The sequence below is a fragment of the Chroicocephalus ridibundus genome, chromosome 1 (genome assembly GCF_963924245.1).
Source record: "Chroicocephalus ridibundus chromosome 1, bChrRid1.1, whole genome shotgun sequence".
Classification (NCBI taxonomy): Eukaryota; Metazoa; Chordata; class Aves; order Charadriiformes; family Laridae; genus Chroicocephalus; species Chroicocephalus ridibundus.
This window is the reverse complement of record NC_086284.1, coordinates 141784723-141810986: the sequence shown is the minus strand read 5'-3', so window position 1 is coordinate 141810986 and position 26264 is coordinate 141784723. Positions and strand designations below refer to the sequence as shown.

The following is a 26264-nucleotide window of genomic DNA, read 5'->3' as shown; positions in this document are numbered from 1 at the left end:
AAAATCAAAGACCTACCTGTTTCATAGTAATCATAGATCTGCACAGGAGCTGGCTTGGGATGGGTCACTACAAAGTCCTGCTCAACTGAGAAAGTGATTTCTTTCCTTTTCTTCTGCGAGATCTGGGAATGGAGGGACAGGGATCACATAAGTCTTTTTATTTGTACAACACCATCTGTAGCAGACTAGGGTGGTGATTGATAGACTGTATATGCCACATCCCACTGATGCCACACATACAGATGTGGGACATCCGTTATCTGAAATATGTTTGGAAAATCCGAAGTGAAATCGAAGTGAAGAGTTGTAGGCTTCCTATCCTGCTTGTACTACCTGATTCTGTGGTTATTACACATCCTATTGCCTGAGAGGGAAAAAAATGTCCCAAAGGACTGAGCTTAATTCTCCAGGTCTTCCAATGGTCTGGATCATAGCCTGGTATTCCAACACCTCCCATTTCAGACATGAACATTATGTGCCACCAAGAAACTGGGAATCAATGTACATCACTGGGATATTGGCTTCTGTTAGTTCTTCAGGGCCCAAATCAAATGTACTTTTACTAATTAAATTCTGATCCACAGATTAGATTACATGTTAAATTTGGGAATGAACTAGCCTAAGAGCAGGAATGGAAATCTTTCCAGAGGACATCAGAGCAGTGTTTCATGTCCTGTTGGAAGGAAGGAGGTTTACGAGAAGCCTACCAAGGCGACATACGCACAAGGGAACCTCTTTTCTGGTGTTTATCTGCTATTGACTGAAAGGAGAAAGAATTTTGATTAATTTCTGTATCCTTTTCTTCATTAACTTATTTCTAGTTGCTAGTAGGGCAGGTGTCGGTGTGAAGCCATTTGGGAGGTTGGGCTGTTATACGCAGTTTGAGGAGTAAGCAGCTTAGTGATTACAGGGGAAAACTGATGAGGAAGGGGACATGATAAATGCACTTTATGGAGTGTGTCCATGCTGTAGGTGCATCTATTACATGCTGTTCGCATCTTTTGTGAAAATAAGTAGACAGTGATCAGAACTTACATTTTGCAGATAAAGGAGAACGTGGTTTTTCTTGTTTTCTACTTGCATCACTGTATGACTGTCAATGAGCTTTAAAACAAGGAAATGGAGATAAATATATTTATAAGCCATTAAAAAACAAGTCCTACCTCAGACCCTACTACTCCATGGCTGTGGGATTCATTGTGTTCCTAGCCAGGTATCAAGGGCTGTCAGCTGATTTTTAGCATCCAAATGTTGCTGAATAGATGGAGAGGACCGGGCAAAACTTGCCACTTGACTTAGTGGTGGGTATGAGCACTTCTCACCTGCAGGAGAGGCACTGCAGTTCATCTGGGGAATGATGCCTGACTCTGGTGTTGTATAGTTCCCATTCTTTCCCTACCTGGGCAGTTCCAGCTCCCAGTTGCAGCTTCCAGTTGGTCAGGCTCTAGCTGGAACCCTTCCTAGTTTTTAATGTGGGAAAGTCTGTGTGCTCACAGCTCCCTGTAGGGCATTCTCTCCGCTCATTAAAGGAAAATGGTGCAGCCATACAAACACCTCGCAGGGTTTGTGGGCGAATGATTCGTAACCAGGCCTGTTTTCATCATGACCAGTCTTCTCTGGGATGACTCATTTAATCTTGCTCCTATAGTTTACCTTATCCAGAGAAGACTTAACAGGAACAAAGCCAGAGAGCATCTTCACATCAATAATGACCATGTTGGAGCTGCTGCGCTTCCCTGTGTAACTGAAACGACAGAAGCCTCTGTCAGTCTGGACCATGCCTGGGGAAGCAAACATCAGCTCTCTGCTCCTGGCCTCATGCAGCATGGGGAGGCTAGAGCGAATCACATGTGCTTGCTGCTGGGCTTAGATGGGCGACACTGGAGAGGCCCCTCGTATGAAGGTGCCATCAGTTACTGTCACAATGTCTTTTGGGATATTGGGTCTTAAAGGCTGATATCATCAAACACATTGATCAGCTTGATTTTTTTTTGTCTTTATAAGCAAAACTGAATACATACAGCATTCTTCTCTGTGTGACTTGTCACCTGTGCCGCTGGTTTGTTGATGGCACATTACCTGCTTATGAGGACAATATCAAATTTTGCTGGTCGATCCAGTGGGCAGGAAGCATGTGATGCCTTTACTGAGAGTGAAAATCCAAAGGCCCCCTCTGGAAGGTGAATGTTGTATCTCAGTGCCGTCTGGAAGAGGAAAAAACCCTTTTGTTCAAGCATGCCAAGGGTTTTTCTTTGCGTTTCAAAAGTGTCAAACTTAGTCAAGTTTCCTGGCAATGTTGTTCTTGGTTTTATGTGGAAGATCCTTGCTTACATCAGTGACAGACACATCAGATTTCTGCTCTTTAACAACGAAAGTGCTCATACCCAGAGTCACCTCCCAGAGAGAAACCAGTTGCTGATCAGAAAGGACTCTTTTTTCTTTCTCGTGCTGTGACTCCACTGGAGTCAGAATGTGGAATGGGGGACAGTGTGTTTAAATAGTTTAGGGACATAAAATAATCAGGACAAATAAAGAGAAGGTGGATGGAGAATTATCAAAAACATGACTGTATTGTATGCAGAATGTGAGAAACAATGAAGAGGAGAGCAAACACTTACTTGCATAAGCACACATCCACTGCCGTTCACTGTTAGGCTGTATTTCCCAGGGACCTCAGGAAGGGGAGTCTCTTGCAATAGGAGCCTGTTCGCATTGTTGACAATAATTACCTTCTCAAAAGGCTTTTTGGAAGCGATCTTGACTACATTTTGTGTAACAGAATTGTAGGTAGCCTCACCATAAGCAGAGAGGGCTTGAAGAGCAATGACTGTGTCCTGAAGGGAAAGAAAATAATCATAGAATCATAGAATCGTAGAATGGTTTGGGTTGGAAGGGACCTTAAAGATCACCTAGTTCCTCCCACTGGACCAGGTTGCTCAAGGCCCCATCCGGCCTGGTCTTGAACACTTCCAGGGATGGGGCCTGCACAGCTTCTCTGGGAAACCTGTTCCGGTGTCTCACCACCCTCACAGTGAAAAATTTCTTTCTGATATCTAATCTTAACCTACCCTCTTCCAGTTTGAAGCCATTACCCCTTGTTCTATCACTACACGGCCTTGTAAAAAGTCCCTCTCCAGCTTTCTTGTACGCCCCCTTCAGATACTGGACAATAAAAGACAATTACCTACACAACGTGCCTGGTGGAGAAGTCAAAGACACGGTTCCAGTACAAAGCACAGTCACTTCATTGAGGCTAAAGAAACCCTGAATTTGTGTATAATTCTAGGGTCCCCATACATAAGGAGCCATTTCATTCTAGCATGCATGTTTTAGGGTGGAAGAAATCTCTCTACTTGTGTGAAAGTCTCAGAACATAAAATCTGATCACTAGAGAACACTTCTAGAGTTTTTAATAGCAGTGAGGCATGTGTTTTCTAGGGAACTACGGAGCATTCTTGGTCATATAACAGCTGGGACTTGGTATTTTCTAGGCTCATCCCTGACACAAAATATCTGTATTTGTGGCTAGCCAAATTACTCTTGTATGGCTTTAACCTTTCCATAGTTAATAAGAAGAGGAAAAAAAACACCTAATTTGGTGTCTCTATGAGAAAGGCTTGGCATCTGTGTGTTTGAGACAGTAGGTACAAAAGAGAAATAAGACTAGGTAGTCTTATTTCTGGCACCCTGAACCAGTGCCCCAGTTCCTAGGACTGGCTGGGGAGTAGGAGGGAGTTTCGGCACCTGGGTGGAAGAGAAGCCTCCATAGGGATTCTGCTGCCTGATGATCCACTGCACAATCCCTGAGGCCTTTGTGAGATCCTCTTGGCTCCGGTTGGGTTTGTAGAGCATTGCCAACAGCACATAACTGGTGATCTCAACTTCAGCTGATGGGGCATGGTCAAGGAAAGAGGGGGATTTTTCTGATGGAGACCTCTCCTTCTGCTCCCAGTGCTGTGAACCATCTGAATAAACAAAGAGAAGGTGAGGAGCAACCAGAACGGTTTGCAGGTGTCACTGCTCTATGCTACCTCAGAGATGTACTGCGTCCTGGCCTCTTTCTCCTAAGTACTCTCTACAGAGCAACAGATGTGCTGTAAATTAACTCCATAGATTACTTGTGGAAGTTGGTTTATGTGGTTATACTCTCAATATTGTCAAGGTTAGACCACATACCATCAGTAAGATCCGTTCCCTCTTCCCACCTCCCAAATTCCCAAAATGTCTGAAACTTACCAGCTTCCTTTGCTGATTTCTGTAACTCTCTAAGGAATGATTCACATTTTTCTGCCTTGCCGGCTAAGCAGAAAGCATAGGCCATGAGTGCCTGCGTGTAAATATCACTGATACTCTTCTCAGATGCAGTCTTCAGGCAAAAAAAGGCATTTCGGACTACAGGGTACTTAGGAAAAAAGGAAAAAAAAGTAACATAAGGATCTAATTCAGGACAGTAGTCTTTACCTGGCCAAACATTCATTTTCTTTAAACCTATTCTTCATCCTGTCACTATTACAGCAATGAGAATGGGACTTCAGTTTGTATAGTGACTTCAGGAGACAGAATACAGAATTCTTTAAAGAGGAATTTCAGACTGAAAAGTCATAAAAATCAAGTAGCTTTTCAGTGTGTTCTCGAAGATGTTGGTGTATAAACAGAAGACTGTTCTGTTTCTTTCACAGCTAATTCTTTCTGCTTACCTCCATGATAACAATTCACTCTGCACTTCTAGTCAGGAGTGCGTTTTCTTGAACAAATCCAACCTAGTAGTCCCTGTCCTTGGTGACTGTGGTATGTTCTTAATTTAATTCTGTGGATTTATAATAGGTTTTTACCCAGTAAAATCTGTTCACAGTTTGACTCTGTGTCCTTGCTAATGCATTATCTAATCAGGAAGCGCCTCGAAAAGGATAAGACAAATTGGAGGCTGAGAAAGTCATATATTGAAGTCTGACATCTCTGCTGTAGTCTCCTTGGTACTAGCTACTTTTAGAAAAAGACAGATTGGCTTTTCACTCTGATGGAGCTTTGTTTTCCCAAGATAGCTTTTCGTTCCATTTGTAGACTTTATGGATTTACCTGCAATAACTTATGTTCTTGACTGAGCCATGTTTGAAGCTAAGCCATAGTGTGTGGACTACTACTTGTCACGTTTCTTTATTGAAAACTAAAAGGTGTCACTTAATGTCTTGGGTCTCTCAAATAGAAGATCTAATCCCACTGAGGTCTGTACTGTTTCTACTTGAACACTGGTGGCTGAGGAGGTATAAAGATGGGGAACTGATGTCACAGCAACTAATGTAGATACAGAGTAGGGTCATGTTGCCTGGGACTTCTCTCTTCCTCTCTCTCTCTTTACTACCTGGACAATTTGTAGCAGATTATTGGAGCCAAGTCAACAACTGGGGACCAATTCCAGCTGAATACCAGCAGCTGAAGGTCTCCTTACCGAGCCAGAGTGCCCAGCTTCTAGCATGGCAATGGTGATGTAGGCAGAAAGCGACAGCTCGTCATTTACTCCTCCCTGAAAAGGACACAGAGAGAGGAATTTTCAGTCAATGGCAGGAGTTAAAAGCCTTTAAATATGAATTGCCATGTCCCCGCTGGGAGAGTGTGGCCAGCTCTGGAGGCAGTCTGCAAGGAAGGAGAGAATACACATGGCAGGGATGGCTCTTAAATCAAGAGAGACCCGCTGCTATCACCTCAAAAAATACCACTCCTTCAAGCTTACAGTTCAATCTCAGTAACCCTATCTCAGTTGCTCATAAGATGTAAAATACAGTGTGGGGAAGCTGACTGAGATGAAAATAGTCATTGTAAAGTGTGGAGAGTTAGCCCTTGGCAGACATCAGGCATTTGGAGTAAAGTATAGTTTCTGACAGTAATGGGATAGCATGTTCTTGAAGATAAGAGTGTAAATTTGACCAAGAAGAAATTCTCTACTACCTTCAAGGCGTTGTTGAAGAGTGTCCCAACACTTCGGAAGCAGCCATCTGGCTTCTGTTTGCTTGCCAGCCACATCAAGGTTTGAGCCTGGACATTGTCATCAATATAGATGAAGTGACTAGCTTGTGCAAATGATTTGTACACAAAGGCAGTGAGCCTGCAGGGGAAAGAAGAAGCTGTAAGATGAGCATTGGAAACAGGAACAGAAAAAAGTCAACCCTTCCATTCACAGTAGGCATAAGCACGGAAAATTACAGACAGCATTTTGGAGGCTTGCTTTGTCTTTGTGTGCTCCTCCAAGAGAGGGTAGTTAAAGGAACAGTAGCTAGATGGGACACACTCTGGGGCGGCTCCTGGCTACAGAGCACTGCAGTGCATTGTGTTTCATGGGAGACAGCAGGAGTTCGAATCAAAAAGGCAGCTGGGTCTTTGGGGATCACCTCCTCTCTTCGCACCCCATCTGGCAGGGGGTGGAAAGCCATTTTTCTTAGTACTTAGAGAGTCCCAGTCCTAGCCAGCTCTGTACATTTTGTTTAGCTAGTAAAGATGCCTTTTACCTGCATCATGTGAATTCAATGCAAATCCATTTCTGAGCCATTTCTGCTCTCAGTCACTCACCAGGTGTTCCCTTCTTTGTCTCTGGTGCCAAAGATGCTGTAGGACCCATCTGGATGTTTGTATGACAGCTGCTTCTGGTAGCCTGCAAAAACATGGAAGAGAAAGCGTTTCCTAGTTTAAAAACAAAACCCTGCTCTGTTTGCTATCTGAAACCACAGTGGAAAAGCATGGAAAGGCAATACACCAAGCAGTGGGGCATCTCTGAGGGAATTTAGGTGGAAGCATGAAACCTGTTGTCCTGCAGCAACACTGAGTCATAGAATAGGCAGAGCTGTATCAGCTCTCTGCTAACAGGATTAGGATACATGCTGTGCCTGAGTGGGAAAGGAGAAAGGGACTGAAAGACAGAACCTCAAAGGGAACACGGCGATCGAGTCTCAGCAAAATCGGATAAGGAAAGAATGAAGACAAAGCAAACGTCTTGATCAGGGCAGTCCCTCGGGTCACTGAGCTGGGCTGCAGCAGCCCACTGCCAGGACAGACACGCTGCTGCTTCTTACTGGGCATCAGTGGGAATTTCAGCATACAGCGTAAGGGAAGCACAAAGCTCTCACCGCTCACTAAGTATCCAATGGCCTTGGATTTGACCTCCTCGCTCAGCTGCCCTGTCTTGTTCAGATAGTCCAGGACATAGATGTTGGGTGCAAACAGGACCATGTTCTGCTCCCCACAGCCGAATGGCATCTGGAGCAGCTGGTGCACATTCTGCATGGCAGCACCCATGATGTCGCCTGGGGAACAGGAGATGCCAGGGAGGATTAGCACAACTGATGGCCACTGAAATAAACAGTGTTTTTTACCTACCATTCTGTAGGCTGGGTCAGCAAAAGCCTAGCTGGGACTGCAAGCCTATTTGGTACCGCAAAGATTTCCAGTAAGCATGAAGCTCTCAGTGCTGAATAATTTGTTCTGTTCTGCTTTGCAGTCAACAAAGAAATCCGTTCCCTGACTCCCCTTACTCAGTCTAAATTGTCCACACCACAAACACTACCTACTTTAGTGCCCCTTCAAGCACATAATTCTTATTAGAAATTAAAAGAAGAACTTCCAGGAAACTTCGGTTTCCAGAGAAGGGAAGGGGACCAGCCCAGAGATGCTACAATGAATCATGTATTGCAGAATTAACAACTAATGCTGAAAAGGCACATTGGTTATGCAGATGTATCATAGACCACCTCTAAATTGCTATTTTTAGGGAATATAGAATAGACCCATCAAGGACATTACAAAGCAAAGATTTTATGACTAGTAGTCATGTAACCAAGCCCAGGTTATTTCCAGGGAAAGACTGAAAAGATCCCACTAGCATCTTGGATTTGCAGATGGGCGAGTGGAAAAAGGTCTTACTGGCATGAGTCTGGCTGAGATCATAACTCAGAACTGTGCTACTTCAGAGCAAAACATTCAATTGCAATAAGTTTAAACAGAAAAGGGAAGAAGGATGTAACCAATATTTAAACTTAATTTCTCTGATGCAGCTAAGAGATTTGCTGAACAGGATGAGAATCAATCTCTTTTCTCACAAGTTTCCCACACAAAGAGTGGAAACTGACGTTTAGAATCCTGAAAAAGCTTTAATTTTATGTTTTTACTTTTTCCTTCTTTTTACGTTTTATAATTACATATTTACCAACAACAGAAAAGGAAGCTCTGGCTGATCCTTCCACCACATTTGTAGGTAGATCTAGAGCAACATCTTGAAAAACCACATCGTCTGTGGAGAAAAATATTAAGTGCGTTGTGGTCATTTGCGTAGGAACATCGGTAGTAGCAGTGAAATTGCACAGTGCAAAACTGCACACGAGAGACAGTAATAGACAGAAGCTCACAGCTGTCTCCAAGAACATCAAGAGAGAAGAGGGCACAGCAAAACCAAAACTGTGAAAAACAGACCCAGTGGTGCAGTGACTGTCATTGCTCAACAGAAATCAGCTGAACAGGGTAAGGCTGGTGCTACCGGGCTGCTGTGTCTGTGAATCCTGGGGATTTCTTCAGTGAGACACTGGGAAGGGCTGGTTGGTGAGGGTCAGGGCTGCTTTTGTGCCTCTTTTAAAAAGAGCCTCCAGGAAGCTTTGGAAGCTGTTTGCAGTCAGCACCGAGATGGTGTAGAAGGGAACGTTACATGCCCTCTCCCATTCCCACTAAAAGTGGAAAGCTGCAAGCTACAGTTACCCTTGGAATAGAGGACAGCAGTCAAACATAAGCGCATGAAATGCAGAACAGATTTTGCGCAAAACGGTCATCTCCCTTTGACAGCTTCATAGCAGCCTTCCTTCAGCATCTGAGCACTCCTGACTGCAGCACAAACACTGCCTAAGGGATGTGCACCAGGTCACACTGGAAGTTCATAGCAGAGAATTGAGCTGTAAGCACTCACACTAGCTGCCATTTAGGCAACTCGGGGGAAAAGGGAAGGAACGGCATCGACGAGCAGCACAGGGAAGAGTGCGAACTCCAACCATCCTTTCAGTTCCTTTCAGAACAGCAACATATAAGACCCTTACCTTTTGTACAGATTAGGGAATTTTGGGTCTTTTCCCTTCTGATGCCTTCAGGCTGCATGGTGATGGGAAGAAGAGACACATGCAGCGGATGAGACAACGCACGCAAAAAAAATGCAGTAACAGAAGAGCCACCCGCTGCCCTATCCTCCTGCATCATAAGACAGCTGGACTGAAGCAACAGTTTGCAGGTTCATACTTGATGTGGCTGCTACTAAAAGGGAGTTCACATCAGATGGAGTCCCTCCTTTCCAGTTTCTCCTCTGCATGAGGGAGACGTGCACTTACCAACACCCACTGATCCTCATGGAAGAGGACATCAGATGGGAGTGGACTTGGTTTTAGATTGAACAGCCAGACCCTGTCCCAGCCAGACGAAGGTGGAGTCAAACCAGGAGTTCTTTAGGGAACCTGAAAAACTTTTACTTGCTTTTGGTACTTTTGCTGCATTGTTTTTTTTCCTCATGGAAGGGAGTACAGGGCAAACAGTAAGAGCTGTCAGCAGTACCTCAACCAACAGTGTTCTGATCTGGGTGTCCCTGTAGTCAATACTGATGTTCCTAGGTGCTTTGCCTCCGCAAGCTCCATCATCCTTGGTCTCTGCGGTAATGCTGAATACTACATTACCTTAAATAGTAGCAGAAAAAGAGAAAAAAAAAGGCCTATTTCACGCAGAATGATGGCTAAAGTAAGAAATTTAATCTGATAATAAATATCTACAGATATTCATTATGAATGGTCATTATATGTCTCACTCTAGGTAAGACAGTTCTGTTCCCACGTCTCGCTTTATGTGAGACATATGGGAAGAGAACTGACCTCTGAAAATGGGAATGATAGACCCACTGCAGTTGTGGAGGAACTCTTTAGCCCAGACACCTGGAAAGACCAGTGGTAGACCAAGTTCTCCAGGTTGGAAGAGGACAAGGTTTTTCAGGTGGGGTATAAAATGATTAGTATCAATCTCAGGACAGAAAACCAGGTAGATTCAAAGGCACTTACCGATTTTTTTGGGGAAAATATTCCAGACATAGGTCTTTCTTTGTTTGGCACATACACATCCATCATCTTCTGGGGAGATCAGTTTGGCCTGATAATCAAGGGAATCTGACAGCGAAATGTTAATCTGAGAAGAGAAAGAGGAGTGCAGTGGGATGAAGATTTTGTACCATAGGCAAATGGTTCTTTGTTATTAGAGGAGGGTGCAATAGTCTCAGTTTATGTTTGTGTTAGCAGCATAAAGGAGATTTAAGGCCTGGGATGATGGTGTTAGACAAATCATCCATCAGATGTAAAGATGTAAAGAAAAAAAATCCACTAAAGCCATTGATGGCTTGCATGACTGTGGATGGTGAATGATACTCTGAAAAGCAGTTGTTGTCTTCCTCTATGGATCTCTAGAGATGGTTGGTTAAACACCCATCCTAGTCACAGTTCATACAGATCTCCCTCTGCTTAAAAGGACAAATCCAGTCAGGATAATCTGTCATTGGATAGAATGAGCAGCACATCAAGCAAGTGCAGGGACAGATCCAGTCATCTACATCAATAATTTTGCTGCTTTTTTTTTTTCAGACTACAAAGGCTGCAGCTTCTTTGGAGATGCAGTAAGGTCTCAGACTGTGTACACACCTTAATGCAGTGGTCAAGGTAGTTGAAGACATTGGCTCTAAGCAGGAAATCTTCTCCTCGGATGATAGAGTATGGCAAGGTCAAGTCCACAAAGAAAGGCTGGAAGACTGCCAGGGTAGCAGGCACAGACATACCAAATCCAACCAACTCTTCCACACAGAAGGCACTGGCCTTCCATTCGGTGATGGTGTCAGGGACGGTGTATGAGATGCTGGCTTTTCCAGTAGAGCTGATGGGAATGGATAAAGGATAAGTTTAGAAAGGGTAAGTTTCATATATGTTGCTTCTCAGTAGAGGCAACAGGTTTTGAAAATCGGCACTACCCTTATTCTGTCTGCAGAAATCCCACATCCAAGTTCACCCCGAACTTATCACCCCAATTTTCTGAGAAAAGCTCATTTGAAAATTCTTCTGACCATCATTTCCCTGAATTTGGAAAGAAAACTCAGAATTCTTGTTTTGCAGACCCGTATTTTAAATAGAGGTGTCCATCTTAGAAAGGGAATATGACCCTTGGTGCACACAATGTGGGAATAGATGTCATTGGGGACAGTGTAATTTTATCATGGAAAAGAGGAGGGCGGGTAGTCAGGTGATAATTGAAAAAGCTTGGTCTTCCAGGCCAAAAGGTAAGAAGAGGTGACAAGGAATTGACACCTTGCAGGACATCAGGGGACATATTTAAAAACTCTTAAAAGCAAGGCAAAGAGAGGGAAGAAACAGTACTCACTTAATTAGGACTATATCCCAAATCCAAGTTTCAGGGAAGAATTCCCGAATAGTCTCAAGGATGAGTCTCTTCCCACGTTCCTCTCTGGCAACTTCAGCTGGTAAGAGATAATCGGAATTTAGTCAAACCTGGTTCATATAATGAAGACTCTCAGAAAGGATAGATTTTAATACGTATGGTCCAGTGTGAAGGACGATTAGTGTTTACCCATTTCTTTCTAACTGAAATTACCATCAACGCCACACAAATATTTGTCACTAATATAGTCACCAGTTAGATATAACCTGGTATCACAGAGAAAGAAAATATTACTTGAAGTGCTTTGGACTCCAGATATGACCATGAGACCCAGGGCTAGAACTCGGGTCACTTGGCTTTTAGATCTCTTTGCTGTCCACACTTTTGCACTGTCTTTTCAAACAAGCTCTGTTCAGAAGAGAATCGGTGTCAACAGGGTTCGTTTTGTGTGATGCTCTACCGAGTGGCAACACTTCCTAGCATGAAACTGGACATGAATCAGAAGCATAGACCTGAAAGGCTTTTTTGGGCATTGGCCATTGTACTATGCCACCTCATTCTGTGCCAGACCAATATTCCATATCAATACCAATGTGATTCCTGAGTACTGTCTATGCCCATGTCACATAAATACCACTTCATTTAAGGAGAAAAATAAAATCTCTTTCCTGTCCCCTATATTACCTGATGATTTAACATGGTGTGTAGAAGCCATGAATCCTGCATTCAAGAAATATTGTGTAGGTCTTGCAGTCTCACTAGAACACACAACTGGTTGCCGAACCTTTGAGTTGGTAAAAAATTTCATGCCCATGTCCTGTAAAAAACACATTTTGGTGTTAGCCATAACCATATTACAGCTGAGGGTTTTTCCATTCCTCCCTCTTTCCCATTACTGCCTTTACACCACAGGGATGCCCAGAGACATTTATGCAGAGACTTGTAGGAGCTTTGTGCATGCTGGGAAATCACAGCCAGCATGAGAATCAATTGGGAATAGATGTCCATGAGGAGAGTTTGTCGTGTATGAGTTTTACTAACAGTGTCCTTTGCAGAAATATCTAAAGCTACATAAATGGAAACTCACTTCAATAGATTTAAGTAATGTACAGGACATTTACCCTGAGGAACTGATATACATCTGGGCCTAATCCAGACATTACAGGTGTGTAATACAAGCCTTTGTGAAAGATGTTGTCAGATGAGACACAGGGGTCTTGGGGGTCATCTTCTAGATTGAGCCCATTGAAGATGTAGCCTTGAAAATCTTGCAGGGGATGCAGGCTGTATATCTGTGAGGGGGAAGGAAACACAGAACCTCTGTGTGTGGAAAGATCAATGCTGATTACACCGTCATGTGCTGCAAATTGCCAGAGCTGAGATGTCGGCCTGTTTGAAATAATGCTCTGTTTACTGGGTTAAAAACCAGGCTGGACCCAGAGGGTGGTGATCAGTGGTACAAAGTCTAGTTGGAGGTCAGTAACTAGTGGTGTATCCCAGGGGTCCAATGCTGGGTCCCGTCCTCTTCAATATCTTCATTAACGATCTGGATGATGGGGCAACTTTGCTGATGACACAAAACTGGGAGGACTGACTGATACGCCAGAGGGTCGTGCTGCGAGAGACCAGTCACTGGTTAAACCAAATCCCACACGAAAGAGGACTTCCAACTGCCAAGAAACAAAAGCTGTGTGTTGCCTATTATAGATGCTTATAACTGGCACATGCAAAAAGCAGTAGAAGTCTAACACAGTCAAGTGGAGAGTCGTTGTAATGGAAGAGAGGAAGCAGTGGAAGGCATTTGTCCGGGCAGCTCACCGTTTCAGCAGACAGCTCTGTCTCGGACTTCAAGAGTAGCACGCTCTGATCCACTGCCCTCACAGCACAGAAGGAGTTGGCAGCAGCTTCAATGACTAAACTGACATTGGAAGCTGAGCGCATCTGCTTTTCGGAGAACTGCAACTGGACCTGAAATTTATCAAACAGATGTTAGTACGGCTAATCCCTGCTGCTCGCGGCTGCTCTGGATGTGTGTGTGAATTCAGGAAGAGAGTAGAAGCCCCATTACAGGGGCTTAGGCAATAAGCACATTTAGACTCCAGTGACGGCTTAAATGAAGCATACCTCAAGTGATTTAAAATAAAGTGTGATTCTGTTGCGGCTGTTACCGAATCAAATCTTATTACGGCACAGACTACATGTAATAAGCATTACAGTAAACAAATAATATTTTTACTAGGTCCATGGCCCACCTTAGCAAATATTTAAACCAGATTCTGTTTTTAACATATTCAGAGCAAAAATCTATCTCACATTTCTGTTAGAAACAAGGGAAAAAATAGGAGGGGAGGACCACCTCAGATAACTGGAAACATTTTGTTTAATACCTCACTTGCTTTATTTTCTTCTAATGTTTCATGGGTTTTTTTAGCTTTTAGGAGCTGAATATTAGAAAAATCTTAATGGTGAAATCTGATTTCCAAATTAAAACTGAATATATACCAGTGGAAAAAACATGAGAAAGGAAACTCAAACCCCAGATTGCTATTTTTGCTTTCTTTTTCTATATGTATTTAGTTCTGGTAAACCCAAATTGCATTTTTTAACAAAAACTGTGAAAAATTAGATTAAGTAGGGAAGTGTGATACGGCTAAAGTGTGTTCACTATGCCAAAGAACAGACACCCTAAAGTAAATAGGACACTAGTATAGTTCAAGAGAGGCAGGAACTGTCTGGGAGTAGTGTGAGTTTCCTGAAAGGTCATTTTTAATGTTAAAAGAAGATCTGTCTTTTGACAGTAAGGACAGGAAATGGTGGTAGAGGAGAGGTGTAAGGCCAAAGGTTAAAAAGGAGAATGAAGAGACTAATCTTGAGAGAAGTGGATGGCCAACAAGAAATAAAACTGGAAATCTGTTGCGAATGTGAGTGCACAAAGAATTTGTATTTATCTGACAGCAGGTAAGACTTGCTGTACCTCAGTGCCTCTCACCTTGTTTTTGAAACACTTCTCAACTGGAAACCGGACACTGTCTGCCACCAGCTCCTTGGCAGGATGTAAGGTATATACCAGCAACCGAAGGGCAGGAGCCATTTTCTCATTGACCACAAGTGGGATGGTGAAATTGCTGTTTTGGTCTGTTAGAAGAGAGAAAGGGATCAATAAGGAGAGAAGCGCAAAGATCTGCTGCAATAGTAGCCATTCTCAGCAGCATAGAGCTGTACCAGTCAGTGGAGAAATACGTACTTAGACCATAAAGTGAAAAATCCTGGATTTGCCAGGAGGTGACATGCCTGGGTTTAGATCCAAATGCTCTCAGATTTATTGTGGGTTTGAACATGTGGCCAGATTCAGATAGCCCCCCTAAGCCAGACACTCTGCATTCCCTATATTATCCTTTGGGAAGATCTTTACAGGACACTACTTCTTGACTCAGATCAAATGAACTAGTTGCTGAACTAAATCTGATTTTATAGTGATCTTAGTGGTAGTGCTAGTATCATGCACACATGCGTGGATGGAGAGAGGGATACAGCCCTCCCAATAGCTGCTGTGTGTATCCAGGAAGTCTTGCCTTAGTCCTCAGTTCAACCATCCCTCTTTTTCTTTTTTTTTTTTTTAAATGCAGAAACATGGATTGGCAACTTAACTTACCAGCTTGGATATTGACTTTAATTTCCCCTGTAAGGACAATCTTGCCTTTTGCCATGCCCTGTGCAGAGAAAAGAAATACATTTATGGGTTGGCAGAGGTTGGAGGGAGAAAACGGCAATCAAGTTCAACGTACATCGACAGGACGATCAAGGCACGTACATTGAGATGGCTTCAAATGGTTAAATATCAGCCTTAGGGCACGATGGATGCTGCCACTGCTGCTGCTACTGCTGGGGCCCTTGTCACTGGTCAGGAAGCATAAGGAAATGGAAAGGAAGGGGGAGGCAGAGAATAACTTAAAGAGTGTCTTGAACGGAAGGTACAAGAACCCCGGCCTGAGACATTATAAAGGTGTTTCCTTACTATGAAATAGAGTTACAAGGCCAGAAATGGGGGTCATTTTTCCTGAGTGGGTAGTTTTGCCAAACCACCTCAGTGCTGTTTCTGTCCTTGGGTTGTTTGCCGTTGTGCTGGCTGGTAATCCAAAACCAGGAAGAGCACGCACGGCTGTCATTGCTGTGGATGAACTGCCAGATAGCTGCCCGATCAAGCCCTTTCAGCAAACCATGCAAAAACCCCACACTTACCACATAGTAGAAGTTCATGGTGTTGATGCTCTCGTACCCTTCTGTGTTCAAGACATAGTGCACAGTGATCATCCTCTTCTGCCCACAGCTCAGATCTTTCCACAAAGGCTCAATTCTCACAAAACTGCTAGTCCAAGAGTAGAAGCGCTGGATGGAGAGAGATGCATCAGGGTAGGAAGGCTCTATCCAGCCTTCAGAGTGGCAGTGGTCACTGGTTTTATAAGTTGCCTGGTCAGGAGAGGGAGTGGGGAAGAAAGGGAAAACAAATATATGTCACTAAGGAAATCATTATCATATACTGACATCAGAATGATTAGTTCACATCATGTATATATTTAAGAATTGCATCTAAAGCCGTGCTGGTAGGGAAAAAGCAGCACATTGGTCTTGCAGCCTTGCAGCAAGACATTGCATTGCAACAACGCAGGCGTTTTCCTCACTTTTTTATAGTAATTTTTGAGAGTTCTAGAACATCAAATAAGCCAGAGAAAGCACATTTTTACTAACAGAATTCAAACCTCATCCCGTCTTGTTTGGGTTCGGTTTGAGACAGTTTCTGTCTCTATTCAGCCTTGTTTTGTACTCACTCTCAGACTGATCTCAGGATCAAACATTTCAGATGTATCAATGCTAAACTCTGCAATGCCATTATCATCAGTTGTAAAGTTGTTTGTGTTCTTGTTGTTGACAAAGAGCTGAATAACCTCACTGGAAATAGGAGAGTTGTCTTTGTCTACCAGCTTGATCTGTAGAAGAGAATGTGAGACACGTTCAGCCTGTTATCTTTCCGTATGTAGATATTAAAGTTTCACATTTTCCACATAGCAGAACTGCTTTTTCTTCTCCCTTCAAAGCAATACACTTTCCCTTTTCACTTTCTGGCAGCTATCTCAACTATCTTATGAGTTTGAAGCAGTAGCTTCCTCAGCATCTGCTACATCATTGAAAATGTCCTTTTGTGGAGCAAGAACTTATGTCTCGTCCCTTTCCTGGTTAGTCCCTTCTGACTACGCATTTACAGTTTAAAGATATACTTCCTTTTCTCCATTTTTTCCTTTCTTAGTCTTAAGAGTCTGTTGCTGATACTTTCAGTGTCTGAAGGCCTTTTCTCCAGATCTTTGTTTCGAACACTTTTCTGATTCTGTCCCCACTGTCTCTGCTGTTTATGTGTTAAACAAACAAACAAACAATAACAGATACCATTAGGTAATTTCTAGGTTGCTAAGCTATCATTTTGAGGTTTTTTGATTTTTTTTCAGAAAAAGATGACAAAACCAATATATATTAAATACAAGCTTAAGAGATTGACTATCCTCATTGTCCAGAAACAGCACGGAGACAAATGACCTCTGAAACAAAAATAATAATAGACAACTAAAAGCATTCGGGTGGATGTTAACTTCAGTGGGACTGAATGTGACAGAAGTGAAGGCATACAACATATGGCCAGATGGAAACAGATGTTTCACAGTGCAGGGAATGACCATGAATGGCATGTGATGGCAGCAGGACAGGGGCAGGGATCCGCTGCATTTTGAGAAAATATGAGTATCAAGGGCTTCCAGACAATAGTTCCCCTGATATGACCCTCAAGGGGTTTCTTTTGCGCGAAAGAGATGGTCTGGAGCCATCGTCAGCAGCTTTGTCTCTGAGATGTGACATCCCAGCCTCCTACCATGTGTCTTTCAGCATGTTTAACCTCTAGTGTGTGTGGGAGTGCGTGCATTTGAGGAACTTACTGTGGCACATCACCACAGGGAGCCTGTTGAATCCCAGCCTCCAGTAAGGGATGGTAAGGTGTACGGCAATCCGAAGAATGGAGCGGGAGTGAGGACCAAGTGAGAAATTTAAATAGATATCTTCCAGAGGGGAAAAAAAAATCCTTGAAATACAATCTCTTCTCTTCTTTCAATGCTACTGGTAAGATGTCCCCTTATTCTTTCCTCCTTGAAAAAAGCTGAACCGAAGGAAAGAGTTTTATCCCTACCCTTTAAACCACTGGCAGAGTTATGTGGGATTTCTTATGAAACATAAAGTAATGAAAAAGCTTTTTGAGACAGAACCTGTTGTTATTTCCTTGATTTTTTTCTTAAATTCCTTTCATTCTCTCTTCCCTCATCCCCCAGTGTTTTTATTCATCTCTGGCTGGCACATGATGGTCAGTTCTGAAGGGAGAGGCAATGATTTATACCAAGCTTAAAATGCAAGGAAGAAAAATGCTAGTTAATGGATTGTTTTTATTCAAAGCATTTCTGGCAGAATCAAACTCAGAATAAATTAACACTCATCGGTATTCAGAACTACCAACAGGGCACTGTATGTAAAGAAAGAAGCTTAGGGTGAGCACCCTTTGCCCCAGACAGTCCCCCAGATGTTCCCATCAGTGCTACCATGTGATTGCCTGTCAGTCATCTTCAATACAAGCTCTCTAAGTCCTTGTTTACCTGTCCAAAGTAAGGAATTCCTCTTCTGTAGTGGCGATCCATGTTCTCAAACTGTGTACTGCTCATCACCCGTGTTATGGAAATAGACTGAGTAGCTGTAAGTTGCAGGCCTGTAAGACACGTCCAGAGTCAAGAGAAAATATACTTTGTCTTGCATATACCTTCATCAGAGTTAGCATTTGCCTGGAGATGGTCACTGTGCTTATAAAAATGGATCTTCTTCCTCAGGAAGACATCCTTGTACTCAGCAGGCAAAGGCTGAATATTTCCTCCTCTCCTTTTGACCACACCATTGTTACTGTTTCTGACCATCTGGAAGGGATTACCTGTTCCTTTCTCTGTGACAATGGCTTTCACGTCAAGATTCCTCATGTAACCAATGCGATTTAGCTCAAAGATATTGGAGCTGAAAACCTGGGAGAGGCAGCCGTCTGTATCCAGCTGGAAAGGGAAGAAAACAAATCCTTTCAAAGGATGCTGGCAAGACACAGGACCCTTCTTTAGTGAGTCCTTTCCTGCTAATTTTTAATACAGGATTTATACAGTACTGATGGAGATATCACTATCTACACATTTCAGATGGGAAACTGAGTCATGAAGAAGGAACATGTCAATCCTTCTTCAGGCCTGTGGGAAACCAAGAAGAGACATGAGGTGCCCTGAGTTCCTAGCTAGTGACCTAAGCAAATAGATTAGTGCAATGAAGCAAAGCGTCAAAGAGAAAAAGAAAAGTGTGATGAGCAAAGGGAGAAAGGAACACAGGAGAGAGGGCAAGCACAAAGATGAATAATGATTATGTATCATACATCTTTGGTAAATGATTGACAAACTGGGCTTTTCTTGCACCTCCCATATGAATCAAAATCCCTGCACACGCTGAGCTGGACTTTCCCTTCTACAGGCTGGCCATAGGTGTACCTAGGGGAAGAGGAAATAGGTCCATGAGCTGATGCTTGAAAAATTGACTTAAGCTATCATATGCAGGAATAGACCCAGGACAAGCAGTGAGCTGGGAAGCCAGAGAATGGAATAGTTTCACAGGCTTTTTCCTAACTCTCCTGCTTTTCCAAAAAGATAACACAACTCAGAAGTTGAAACATTAATGAGTTATATTTCGCCCCTAAACCCATGAACCAAACCCACACATTATATGTAAGAACACCTCTATAAGCGTGATTGACAGACATGGCTACCCACCAAACTATGACTCTCATCTCTACTCTTCAGCTTAGACTGGAGTTCTAGACTCACTGAAATCAAAGCAAAACTACTCATATCTGCAAGAAGATTAGGATTTCAAATCTGCATTCTAAATTACAAGATCTTGGTGTTAGAGTAAGCAAGGTCCTTCTGAAGGACTAAGCTTGGAGGGGATATTAAAGACAGCTGGAATCCCAAGACCCCTGCTAGAATTTAACGGTGTATGTAGCTCTGTCTCTAAAGTGGGTTGTTGGGAGTGGACACATCCTACTTTAGCAGGGGACCTCCCAAAAGATTTATTCAACCCACCAAACACCAGTCTGAAGAGACTGCTCATACAATAAAATGAGATGAGCACACAAGTAAATGAAAGCTCTAACCACCTAGTCAAGCCTGACCAACCTCTTCTGAGGCCCTATTTATTTCAGTCTCTATTTATTCTAGTCTCTTTCCCCAGTCCTTGGAAAGTTCTTGCTCTTCAGCATATTTCCTAACCACTCTGCACCTGGTACTTACACTCCACAGACTTTCACTGTAAACTCTGAATCCAGGACTGTAAGGCTTTCTGGTGCAGTGACTGTGACATCAAATTTTGGCAACACTAGGACAAAGAATGAAAAGAAAAAAGATCAACACTGGCACATTGTAAACTTGCAGGCCTTCCTGAGTTGAAAGAGAAAATGAGGATGTATCATCAGTGTTAGTCACAGATGGAACGGGAACACAGAACGGGGATCCCAAAATGGTCAAGAAGTGGCCTGACCTGCAAAGGCTCACTGAAGTATATCTACAAAGCTTTGAAGAGAAGTCAGGACTTCTGTGGTGAATCTTGTGATGTCTAGATGCCTTGCAGAGCTCTGGCCAAGAAAGTTTGTGGATGTGGCTGGGAGAAGGTTAGTCTGTCACAGTGAAATTTACAATCAATTTATTGATTTGTTACGCAAATTATTTTCTCTCTGAATCTGTGCAAAATGGTTAATTTATCTTCTTTGGCGTTTAACTGTTCTTTTTTTTTTTTTTTTCCCCACTACAGTTCTTAATGACAAATAATTGAAGTTGCATTTGCCAGGAAGCTGTTTGAGGTTTCAGCAAGGCAAAAGGATTGACTGACAGAGGCTCGCCTCTAATAACATTTTCAACTCTGAATAAAAATGACGGGTGGCATTTACCATATTCCTCCACAAGGAACGAGTGATTTGTTTTATCTCCTGACTTCTTTGCTACAATAATTTTGTAGTTCCCCAGGATAGGCTCTTCAGTTAGTGGGAATTCAATCTGGATAATGTTAATCTCTGACGTCACATTTTGCCACTGAAAGATCCTGTTGCCTCGTGGATCCTGAAGAAAAAAAAAGAATACGGACTCAAAGTTTGTTTGCCTTGGAAATCTTTTGCTACTAGCTCACAAAACCAGATATAAAGAAGAAAATAGGGCAAGTTGCTTCAGCTCATTGGGGAAGTTGCTTAATGCATGTGCGTTGAGATAAATTATGCCTTTGTACTCTGATTATTAATGTTGCTACATTCTCATCTGTTGATCTCGTCCTCTGCCAGCCTAGGTATTAGTCTCAATCACCAGGGGAGGCTGCACAATACTGCTCTTCCCTGCTCTTTAGTATATATTGCTCTAATTTTATGTCAAGAGGGGAGAGAAAGAAAACTTTCTTTGTGCTTCCCCTTCAGCAGAGTTGATCCCATACAAATATTGGCCTTTAGCAACCCCAGCTTTTTTTCAGCTGCTGGAAGAAGGAAGGAAGCATTTCTTCTACATTCACTGATGTGTCATTTGCCTCTTAGTATATGTTATGCTAGTTAGACTAAAGGAAAATCATTCACACCATTTCCTTGAACTCTTTAAAGCACTGACTGCAGAAAAAAACACGCGTAGAACCCAAAATATTTATGTTTTACTGCAAACAACATAAAGTCACCTGACTTCATAGTGTAACGCGAAAACTTGCAAGAATGTTATCTAGACATGGACTGCGATTGCTATTTTAAAAATCACTACAAAATGCCATGGAAGTGCTAACATAGCTAGTAATTGTATCCACAGCCTATATTTATTCATAGTTTTCAGCAGGACTTAAGTTATGAAAAGGCATATCCCAAAATAAATGGAGCAAACTGGAGGAGGTGGAAGGGAGACAAAGGCAGGCATAAAAGCAGTGCAGCTTTTGACTGCTGAAATGAATACAAGTATGCTTTCGGTGTTAGTAAGGTTCAAACAGCATCCTGGGATTTTATGAAGTTTCTGTTAATTTCTGGCAGTGTGCTCAGGAGCAAGATTTGGCTGTGTGTAGACACATGCAAACTGAAGCAAGCACATGTGCCCTAGATTTTATTTTTAGATGCGTAATACAGTACAAAGAGAAAAAAAAAAACCTTACCTGAATTGCAATCGAGGGGTACTGAAAGAGGAAAAAACAGTGGAAGAAGAGATTAGGGGGCTGAACAAACATGAATTAATTTTCCCCAGGACTGTGAGAAATGTATAACCAATAATCAGTGTAATGCCAATAATCAGTATAATGCCAATAATCAGTATAATGCCAATAATCAGAGATCCTCATCTCTTACTTTAATCAGTTTAATAGTGGTTTTACTTCAATAAGAAGATTACATAAAGGGAAGAGATTGAAAGGACAACGTTGGGGCAGTTTCTTATCATACCAGATTTAGGGCAATCCCAGAGCATCTGAGTAAGTAGAGTATAGAGGTGCATGTAAACTGTGATTTGGACTTCTTTGATCTTATGTCCTCACTCTGCTTATTAGCACCAGCTTTTTTTGTAATGCTGTGCTGTTTTCTGCATTACAACCGCATGAGAGGAGGTCAGTAAAGATCCTCCCATCTCTTGGCTTCTGTACTATGAGAATGAAGACAGCGTGCTGGCAATGAAAAGGGTGCCTCTGATGAGATAAACAACTGTGGTAACAGCTTTCATTTTCATTTCCCCATTTCTAAAATGGGCAAAGTACCAGGTGGATGACTTACCAATTTTTGCAAGCAGCAATTGCTGAACAGTAACAGCAGGAGACTGAACCGTGGGCTTTCTGGTCAGAGCTAAAATAATGTCTGCAGCAACAAAGTGGAGGGCTTTTTGAGCCTCTTTCCCAGCAATAGCAGGAGGTGGTGTGTCAGGAATCCAGCCTGCTACATGCTTGCACTCTTTCCTGTGGCTCTAACGTAAAGGTGAATTATAGCGTGTGCTTAGGAAATCACGTTAATTCTTTGGCATTTAGTCTCTGCAGTATCTCATTTTACCCACAGCAACTGTCTATTTAAAATTTGAGAAGAGTTGTCTCCCAGCAATCTGAAATACAGGGGAATGTTACTGGCCACTCACCATCTCCTGAACAGGTTTAAAATTGAAATCCAGGGCAACAACACGAAACATCACTGGAAAGACAAGAAATAGGGTGTTACCATTAACTGTAGTTTATTTGGCTCAGCATGATGTTCTGCATCCATTAGTACTCACCGTTTCACTGGATGTTCTAACAGTCCCACTCGCATAGGATGCAGGTGATAAAATGCATCTGAAGGCTAAAGAAACTTACACAGACTTTGCCAAGGGGACTTTTCCCCGGCGTCGAGTTCTCACACTCTTTCATGAAAGTTTGCTTAACCTCAGAGAAAGGGGATGACCAAATGAATAAGAACTGCTGTGCAGGTCAAGCAGTCTCAAGTGACAGCCATAACTCTTTCAGTGGCCGTCTGCATGATGTAGGCAAATTTGTTGTTCTTCATTTCATGATCTGTAAAGCAGGGTTTGTTGCTTTCAACATAGGAAAGTTACAAATATCACTGGAAGTGCCAGTTTTTCCTAATGCAGTGTAATTCCTCTTAGTTCACTTTGTTCTCATCTTGTAGAGGTTTTTGCCGTACTTTTTTTTATAAGAGAAAAACTGATATGAAAGCAATAAATTACTGCACAAGGAAAACCGTAAAATCATGTTTCAAAAGTGTCCTTACAAAGCATTACCTTTTCATAATTTAATTTAGTCTACTGCTTCCCCCACTTCAAGACCAAGCCATTTGACAAATAATCAAGCTGAGTTTGGTGGGCACCTTGATGGCACCAAATTCTGGTTGTTAAGCTTCCCTTCACACTATTTATGTATGTAGATAGAACTCATCCCTAATTAAAGTATAGCTGATACATTCTAACAGCTGTATTATTTGGCTGACATCTGGAAAGAAGCATTCTCGTAGTGTTTCCTGCAGTGGAAAGAAGCATTCTTGTAGTGTTTACTGCAGTGGTGTAGCTGTGTGCTGGAAGCCTTAAAGCCTAGAAGCGGATGAAGGAATGGATCTAGAGAAATGGTTCTTTGCATACATGGAGCTCTGTTCGATGGCCAGATGAGAAGTATGGACAGGGGAATAGCATAAGTGCAGGGCAAAAAACAACATGAAAATATTAAGTCCCAAACCATCAGAGCCCAGAAAGTAAATAGCATGATTTTGTCTTTAAAAAATTATAATTAATTTTAGAATAATGGATTTCACTCTTGGTCTTTAAACTGTCTTTGGTGCTGACCAGCATCGCAGACAGAAGACTGGCACCATTGCTTTATGTCAGGCAATTAAGTAGTGATCTAATCACCTCTTTCCACTATCTTGACCTGTCACCAGCAATGAAACAGCATCAGCAAAAGGCCCTCTCTTCTGTCAGCTGGGAGGAAGGGACAAAGAAAATAATAGAAACTATGGGATGACAATCTCCTGCCATCCTGAAGATGACTCTCTGAGCTCCACTGCAAATACTTGTAATGGTTTTAACAGAAACTCTGAAGAAACTGGCTAGACTGTAGCTTGGTCTGAAAAATACCCGGCAGGGAAATTCTATCTGAAGAATTTGCTTCCTAAGGGACACGTTATAAACTAAATAGATATTCACCACTCTGTCCTGGTTTGTAGATGGGTTTGTCTGTCTGCACAAAGACAATGCTTTCCGTGTTCCAGATCATCACTGACCGCCGCTCTTCTAGGCTAACTGTGGTGCCCTTGGCAGAGAAGGAAATGAAAGCCAATGGTGAAGAATTGACAGAAGGAATCTGTGAGGAAAGAGGAAAAAAAGGGGAGGTTGCTAGTCTTGAAGTCATTTGCTCCAGAACGCGTTGAACCTGTGGCCTGTGCTCATACAGAGAGACACCCGTCTCATTTCCACCACCTTCATCACCTTCCATCACCTTTCTTGGACCTTTCTTAATTCTTATATCTATTAAAAATGCCTCCTTGTCTGGTGCTATATATCTCTTCTCTGCTTCCTTTTTCCTTCAACAAGTCTTATTTATTCCATTACTTGTTCCTCTCCTGTGGTCTCTGCTCTAATTTTCATGTCCCTCCTTACTTTTCTTTTCCATTGGGACATAAATTAAAATTAATTTACCGTGAAGTTGAAGCACTGTAGGCCATTGCTTGCTGTCATGGTTTTCTCAAAAATAGTGGTGTTAACAGCACCATATTCTAGGATGACTCTGACGGATATTGTCTCCTTGAGGTTAAGGAACTGCAGGCAAACCTGACCTGGAGAGTCAGACTGAAGGACAGCAGGCACCATCAGGACATACTGCCTGTGAGATACAAACATCAAAGTGACCACATCACAGAGAAAGGAGAAACAACCTCAACAGGATGAAACAAATACAAAGCATTGTTATTATTCAACACCCGCTGATTAGTTTAGATTAACTATAGGACACTGCCAGTGCCTCTCACTCCTGCCCTGCAGCTCCCGACTAGCCCAGCCCTGGATTCCCCACACAGCTCTGCTAGTGTCCCTAACTCTTGCCTTTTTGTCCATTATCTGAGTCCTGGACCCACATGCTTTTAGCAAAGCACACTGCTATTACTACTACTATTGTCTTTTCTGGACACATACGTCAACTTCTATGGAAGTTCTGCAATAGGCAGAAGGTCTGCTTCATATTAAATGAGAACCATTCACTTGTCATCCACGTTCCAGTTTAACTTAGCTCTCCAGATATAAAAGGTGACTTATGGCAGTATTTAATATTTAAAGTCAATTTAGTGGCACTAATTAGCGCTGTCTTTAAAGCCTTATCTTGAACACTATTAGCGATAACATGGTAGTTCTTACGGCTCAGGCTCCTTGGCAGCTGTTACATGCAGGAGAAGAATAGCCAAAAGAAACTTCAGCCACATTTTTCTCACTGGGAGACAGAAGAAAGAGGTAAGCTCTCTTCCCAAGAAACAATTCATTGCCCACTAGTTTAACAGCTCTGCAACATTCCTCACCAAGCGCTACAGAGGAAAGGAGTTGGCCCTTCAACTCCTCCCTGTCTCCTTCCTTATATGTTAGTGCCTTTATAATTGCAGCAAGGGGTGGAGATCCCAGTCTATCCCACTGCTTGCAAGAACCTCCCTTAACCCTACTGGAACCTAAGCCAACCCACTGTCTTCAGACTGTAACACTTTACTGCAGTTCTCTGAATGTCTGCACAAAATATCTTTAATGGTCTTGTTTTCAAGGTGAGGGGCTTTGCTTTTTACACTGAGGTTTGAAACAGCACAGGAAAGCACAAAATGACCTAAACCAGAATAAGCCTGTCAAACCAGATTAACATTTGAGGGTTTTCCCCATCGTTGTTGCAGTTTACCATGTGGATTGACAGTTTGGGTGAAGTAGACTAACTTTCTATATACTTTGACACCTGATTCTGGTTAAAATAATGTATTGCCCTTTCTTTTCTCTTGCTCCATAGATATTTTGAATATTGGCAAAATGGAATAATAGAGAAGCCAGCAACAAAAAGAGATCTAAAAGGTCTTAATTATTTCTACCTTAGCTATTAAGCACTTTACAGTGTTGTTGAAGTTTGACTCACTTCAGCTTGAAATTATCCAGTCAATGGGTCCATGTAAATTTGTTAGTGCCCCAGGTTTCTAGTTTTGACTCCTGTGTGGAAGCTAA

At 42.4% G+C, this 26264-nt stretch overlaps 1 protein-coding gene across 1 annotated transcript in view; it reads right to left on the bottom strand.

The window, feature by feature from the left end:
* Positions 1-26264, bottom strand: part of LOC134510222 (ovostatin-like) — a 27338-nt gene extending 1074 nt beyond the window's left edge. Inside the window, exons 1-35 of the mRNA XM_063323289.1 lie at positions 25431-26264; positions 24720-24903; positions 24228-24384; positions 22674-22726; positions 21715-21735; positions 20495-20663; positions 19842-19926; positions 18932-19043; positions 18452-18566; positions 18126-18235; positions 16269-16427; positions 15458-15909; positions 15228-15339; positions 15095-15152; positions 14432-14577; positions 13261-13410; positions 12564-12734; positions 12127-12259; positions 11425-11521; positions 10695-10923; positions 10065-10188; positions 9571-9689; positions 9066-9117; positions 8192-8275; positions 7116-7292; positions 6562-6643; positions 5944-6100; positions 5447-5521; positions 4237-4402; positions 3745-3965; positions 2619-2834; positions 2084-2204; positions 1654-1865; positions 1036-1104; positions 17-122 (exon numbers count right to left, since the gene is read on the bottom strand). Of these exons, the coding sequence (XP_063179359.1) occupies positions 17-122; positions 1036-1104; positions 1654-1865; positions 2084-2204; positions 2619-2834; positions 3745-3965; positions 4237-4402; positions 5447-5521; positions 5944-6100; positions 6562-6643; positions 7116-7292; positions 8192-8275; positions 9066-9117; positions 9571-9689; positions 10065-10188; positions 10695-10923; positions 11425-11521; positions 12127-12259; positions 12564-12734; positions 13261-13410; positions 14432-14577; positions 15095-15152; positions 15228-15339; positions 15458-15909; positions 16269-16427; positions 18126-18235; positions 18452-18566; positions 18932-19043; positions 19842-19926; positions 20495-20663; positions 21715-21735; positions 22674-22726; positions 24228-24384; positions 24720-24903; positions 25431-25552 (4816 nt within the window). The 5' untranslated portion in view covers positions 25553-26264. The remainder of the gene's footprint in view (positions 1-16; positions 123-1035; positions 1105-1653; positions 1866-2083; positions 2205-2618; positions 2835-3744; positions 3966-4236; positions 4403-5446; positions 5522-5943; positions 6101-6561; positions 6644-7115; positions 7293-8191; positions 8276-9065; positions 9118-9570; positions 9690-10064; positions 10189-10694; positions 10924-11424; positions 11522-12126; positions 12260-12563; positions 12735-13260; positions 13411-14431; positions 14578-15094; positions 15153-15227; positions 15340-15457; positions 15910-16268; positions 16428-18125; positions 18236-18451; positions 18567-18931; positions 19044-19841; positions 19927-20494; positions 20664-21714; positions 21736-22673; positions 22727-24227; positions 24385-24719; positions 24904-25430) is intronic.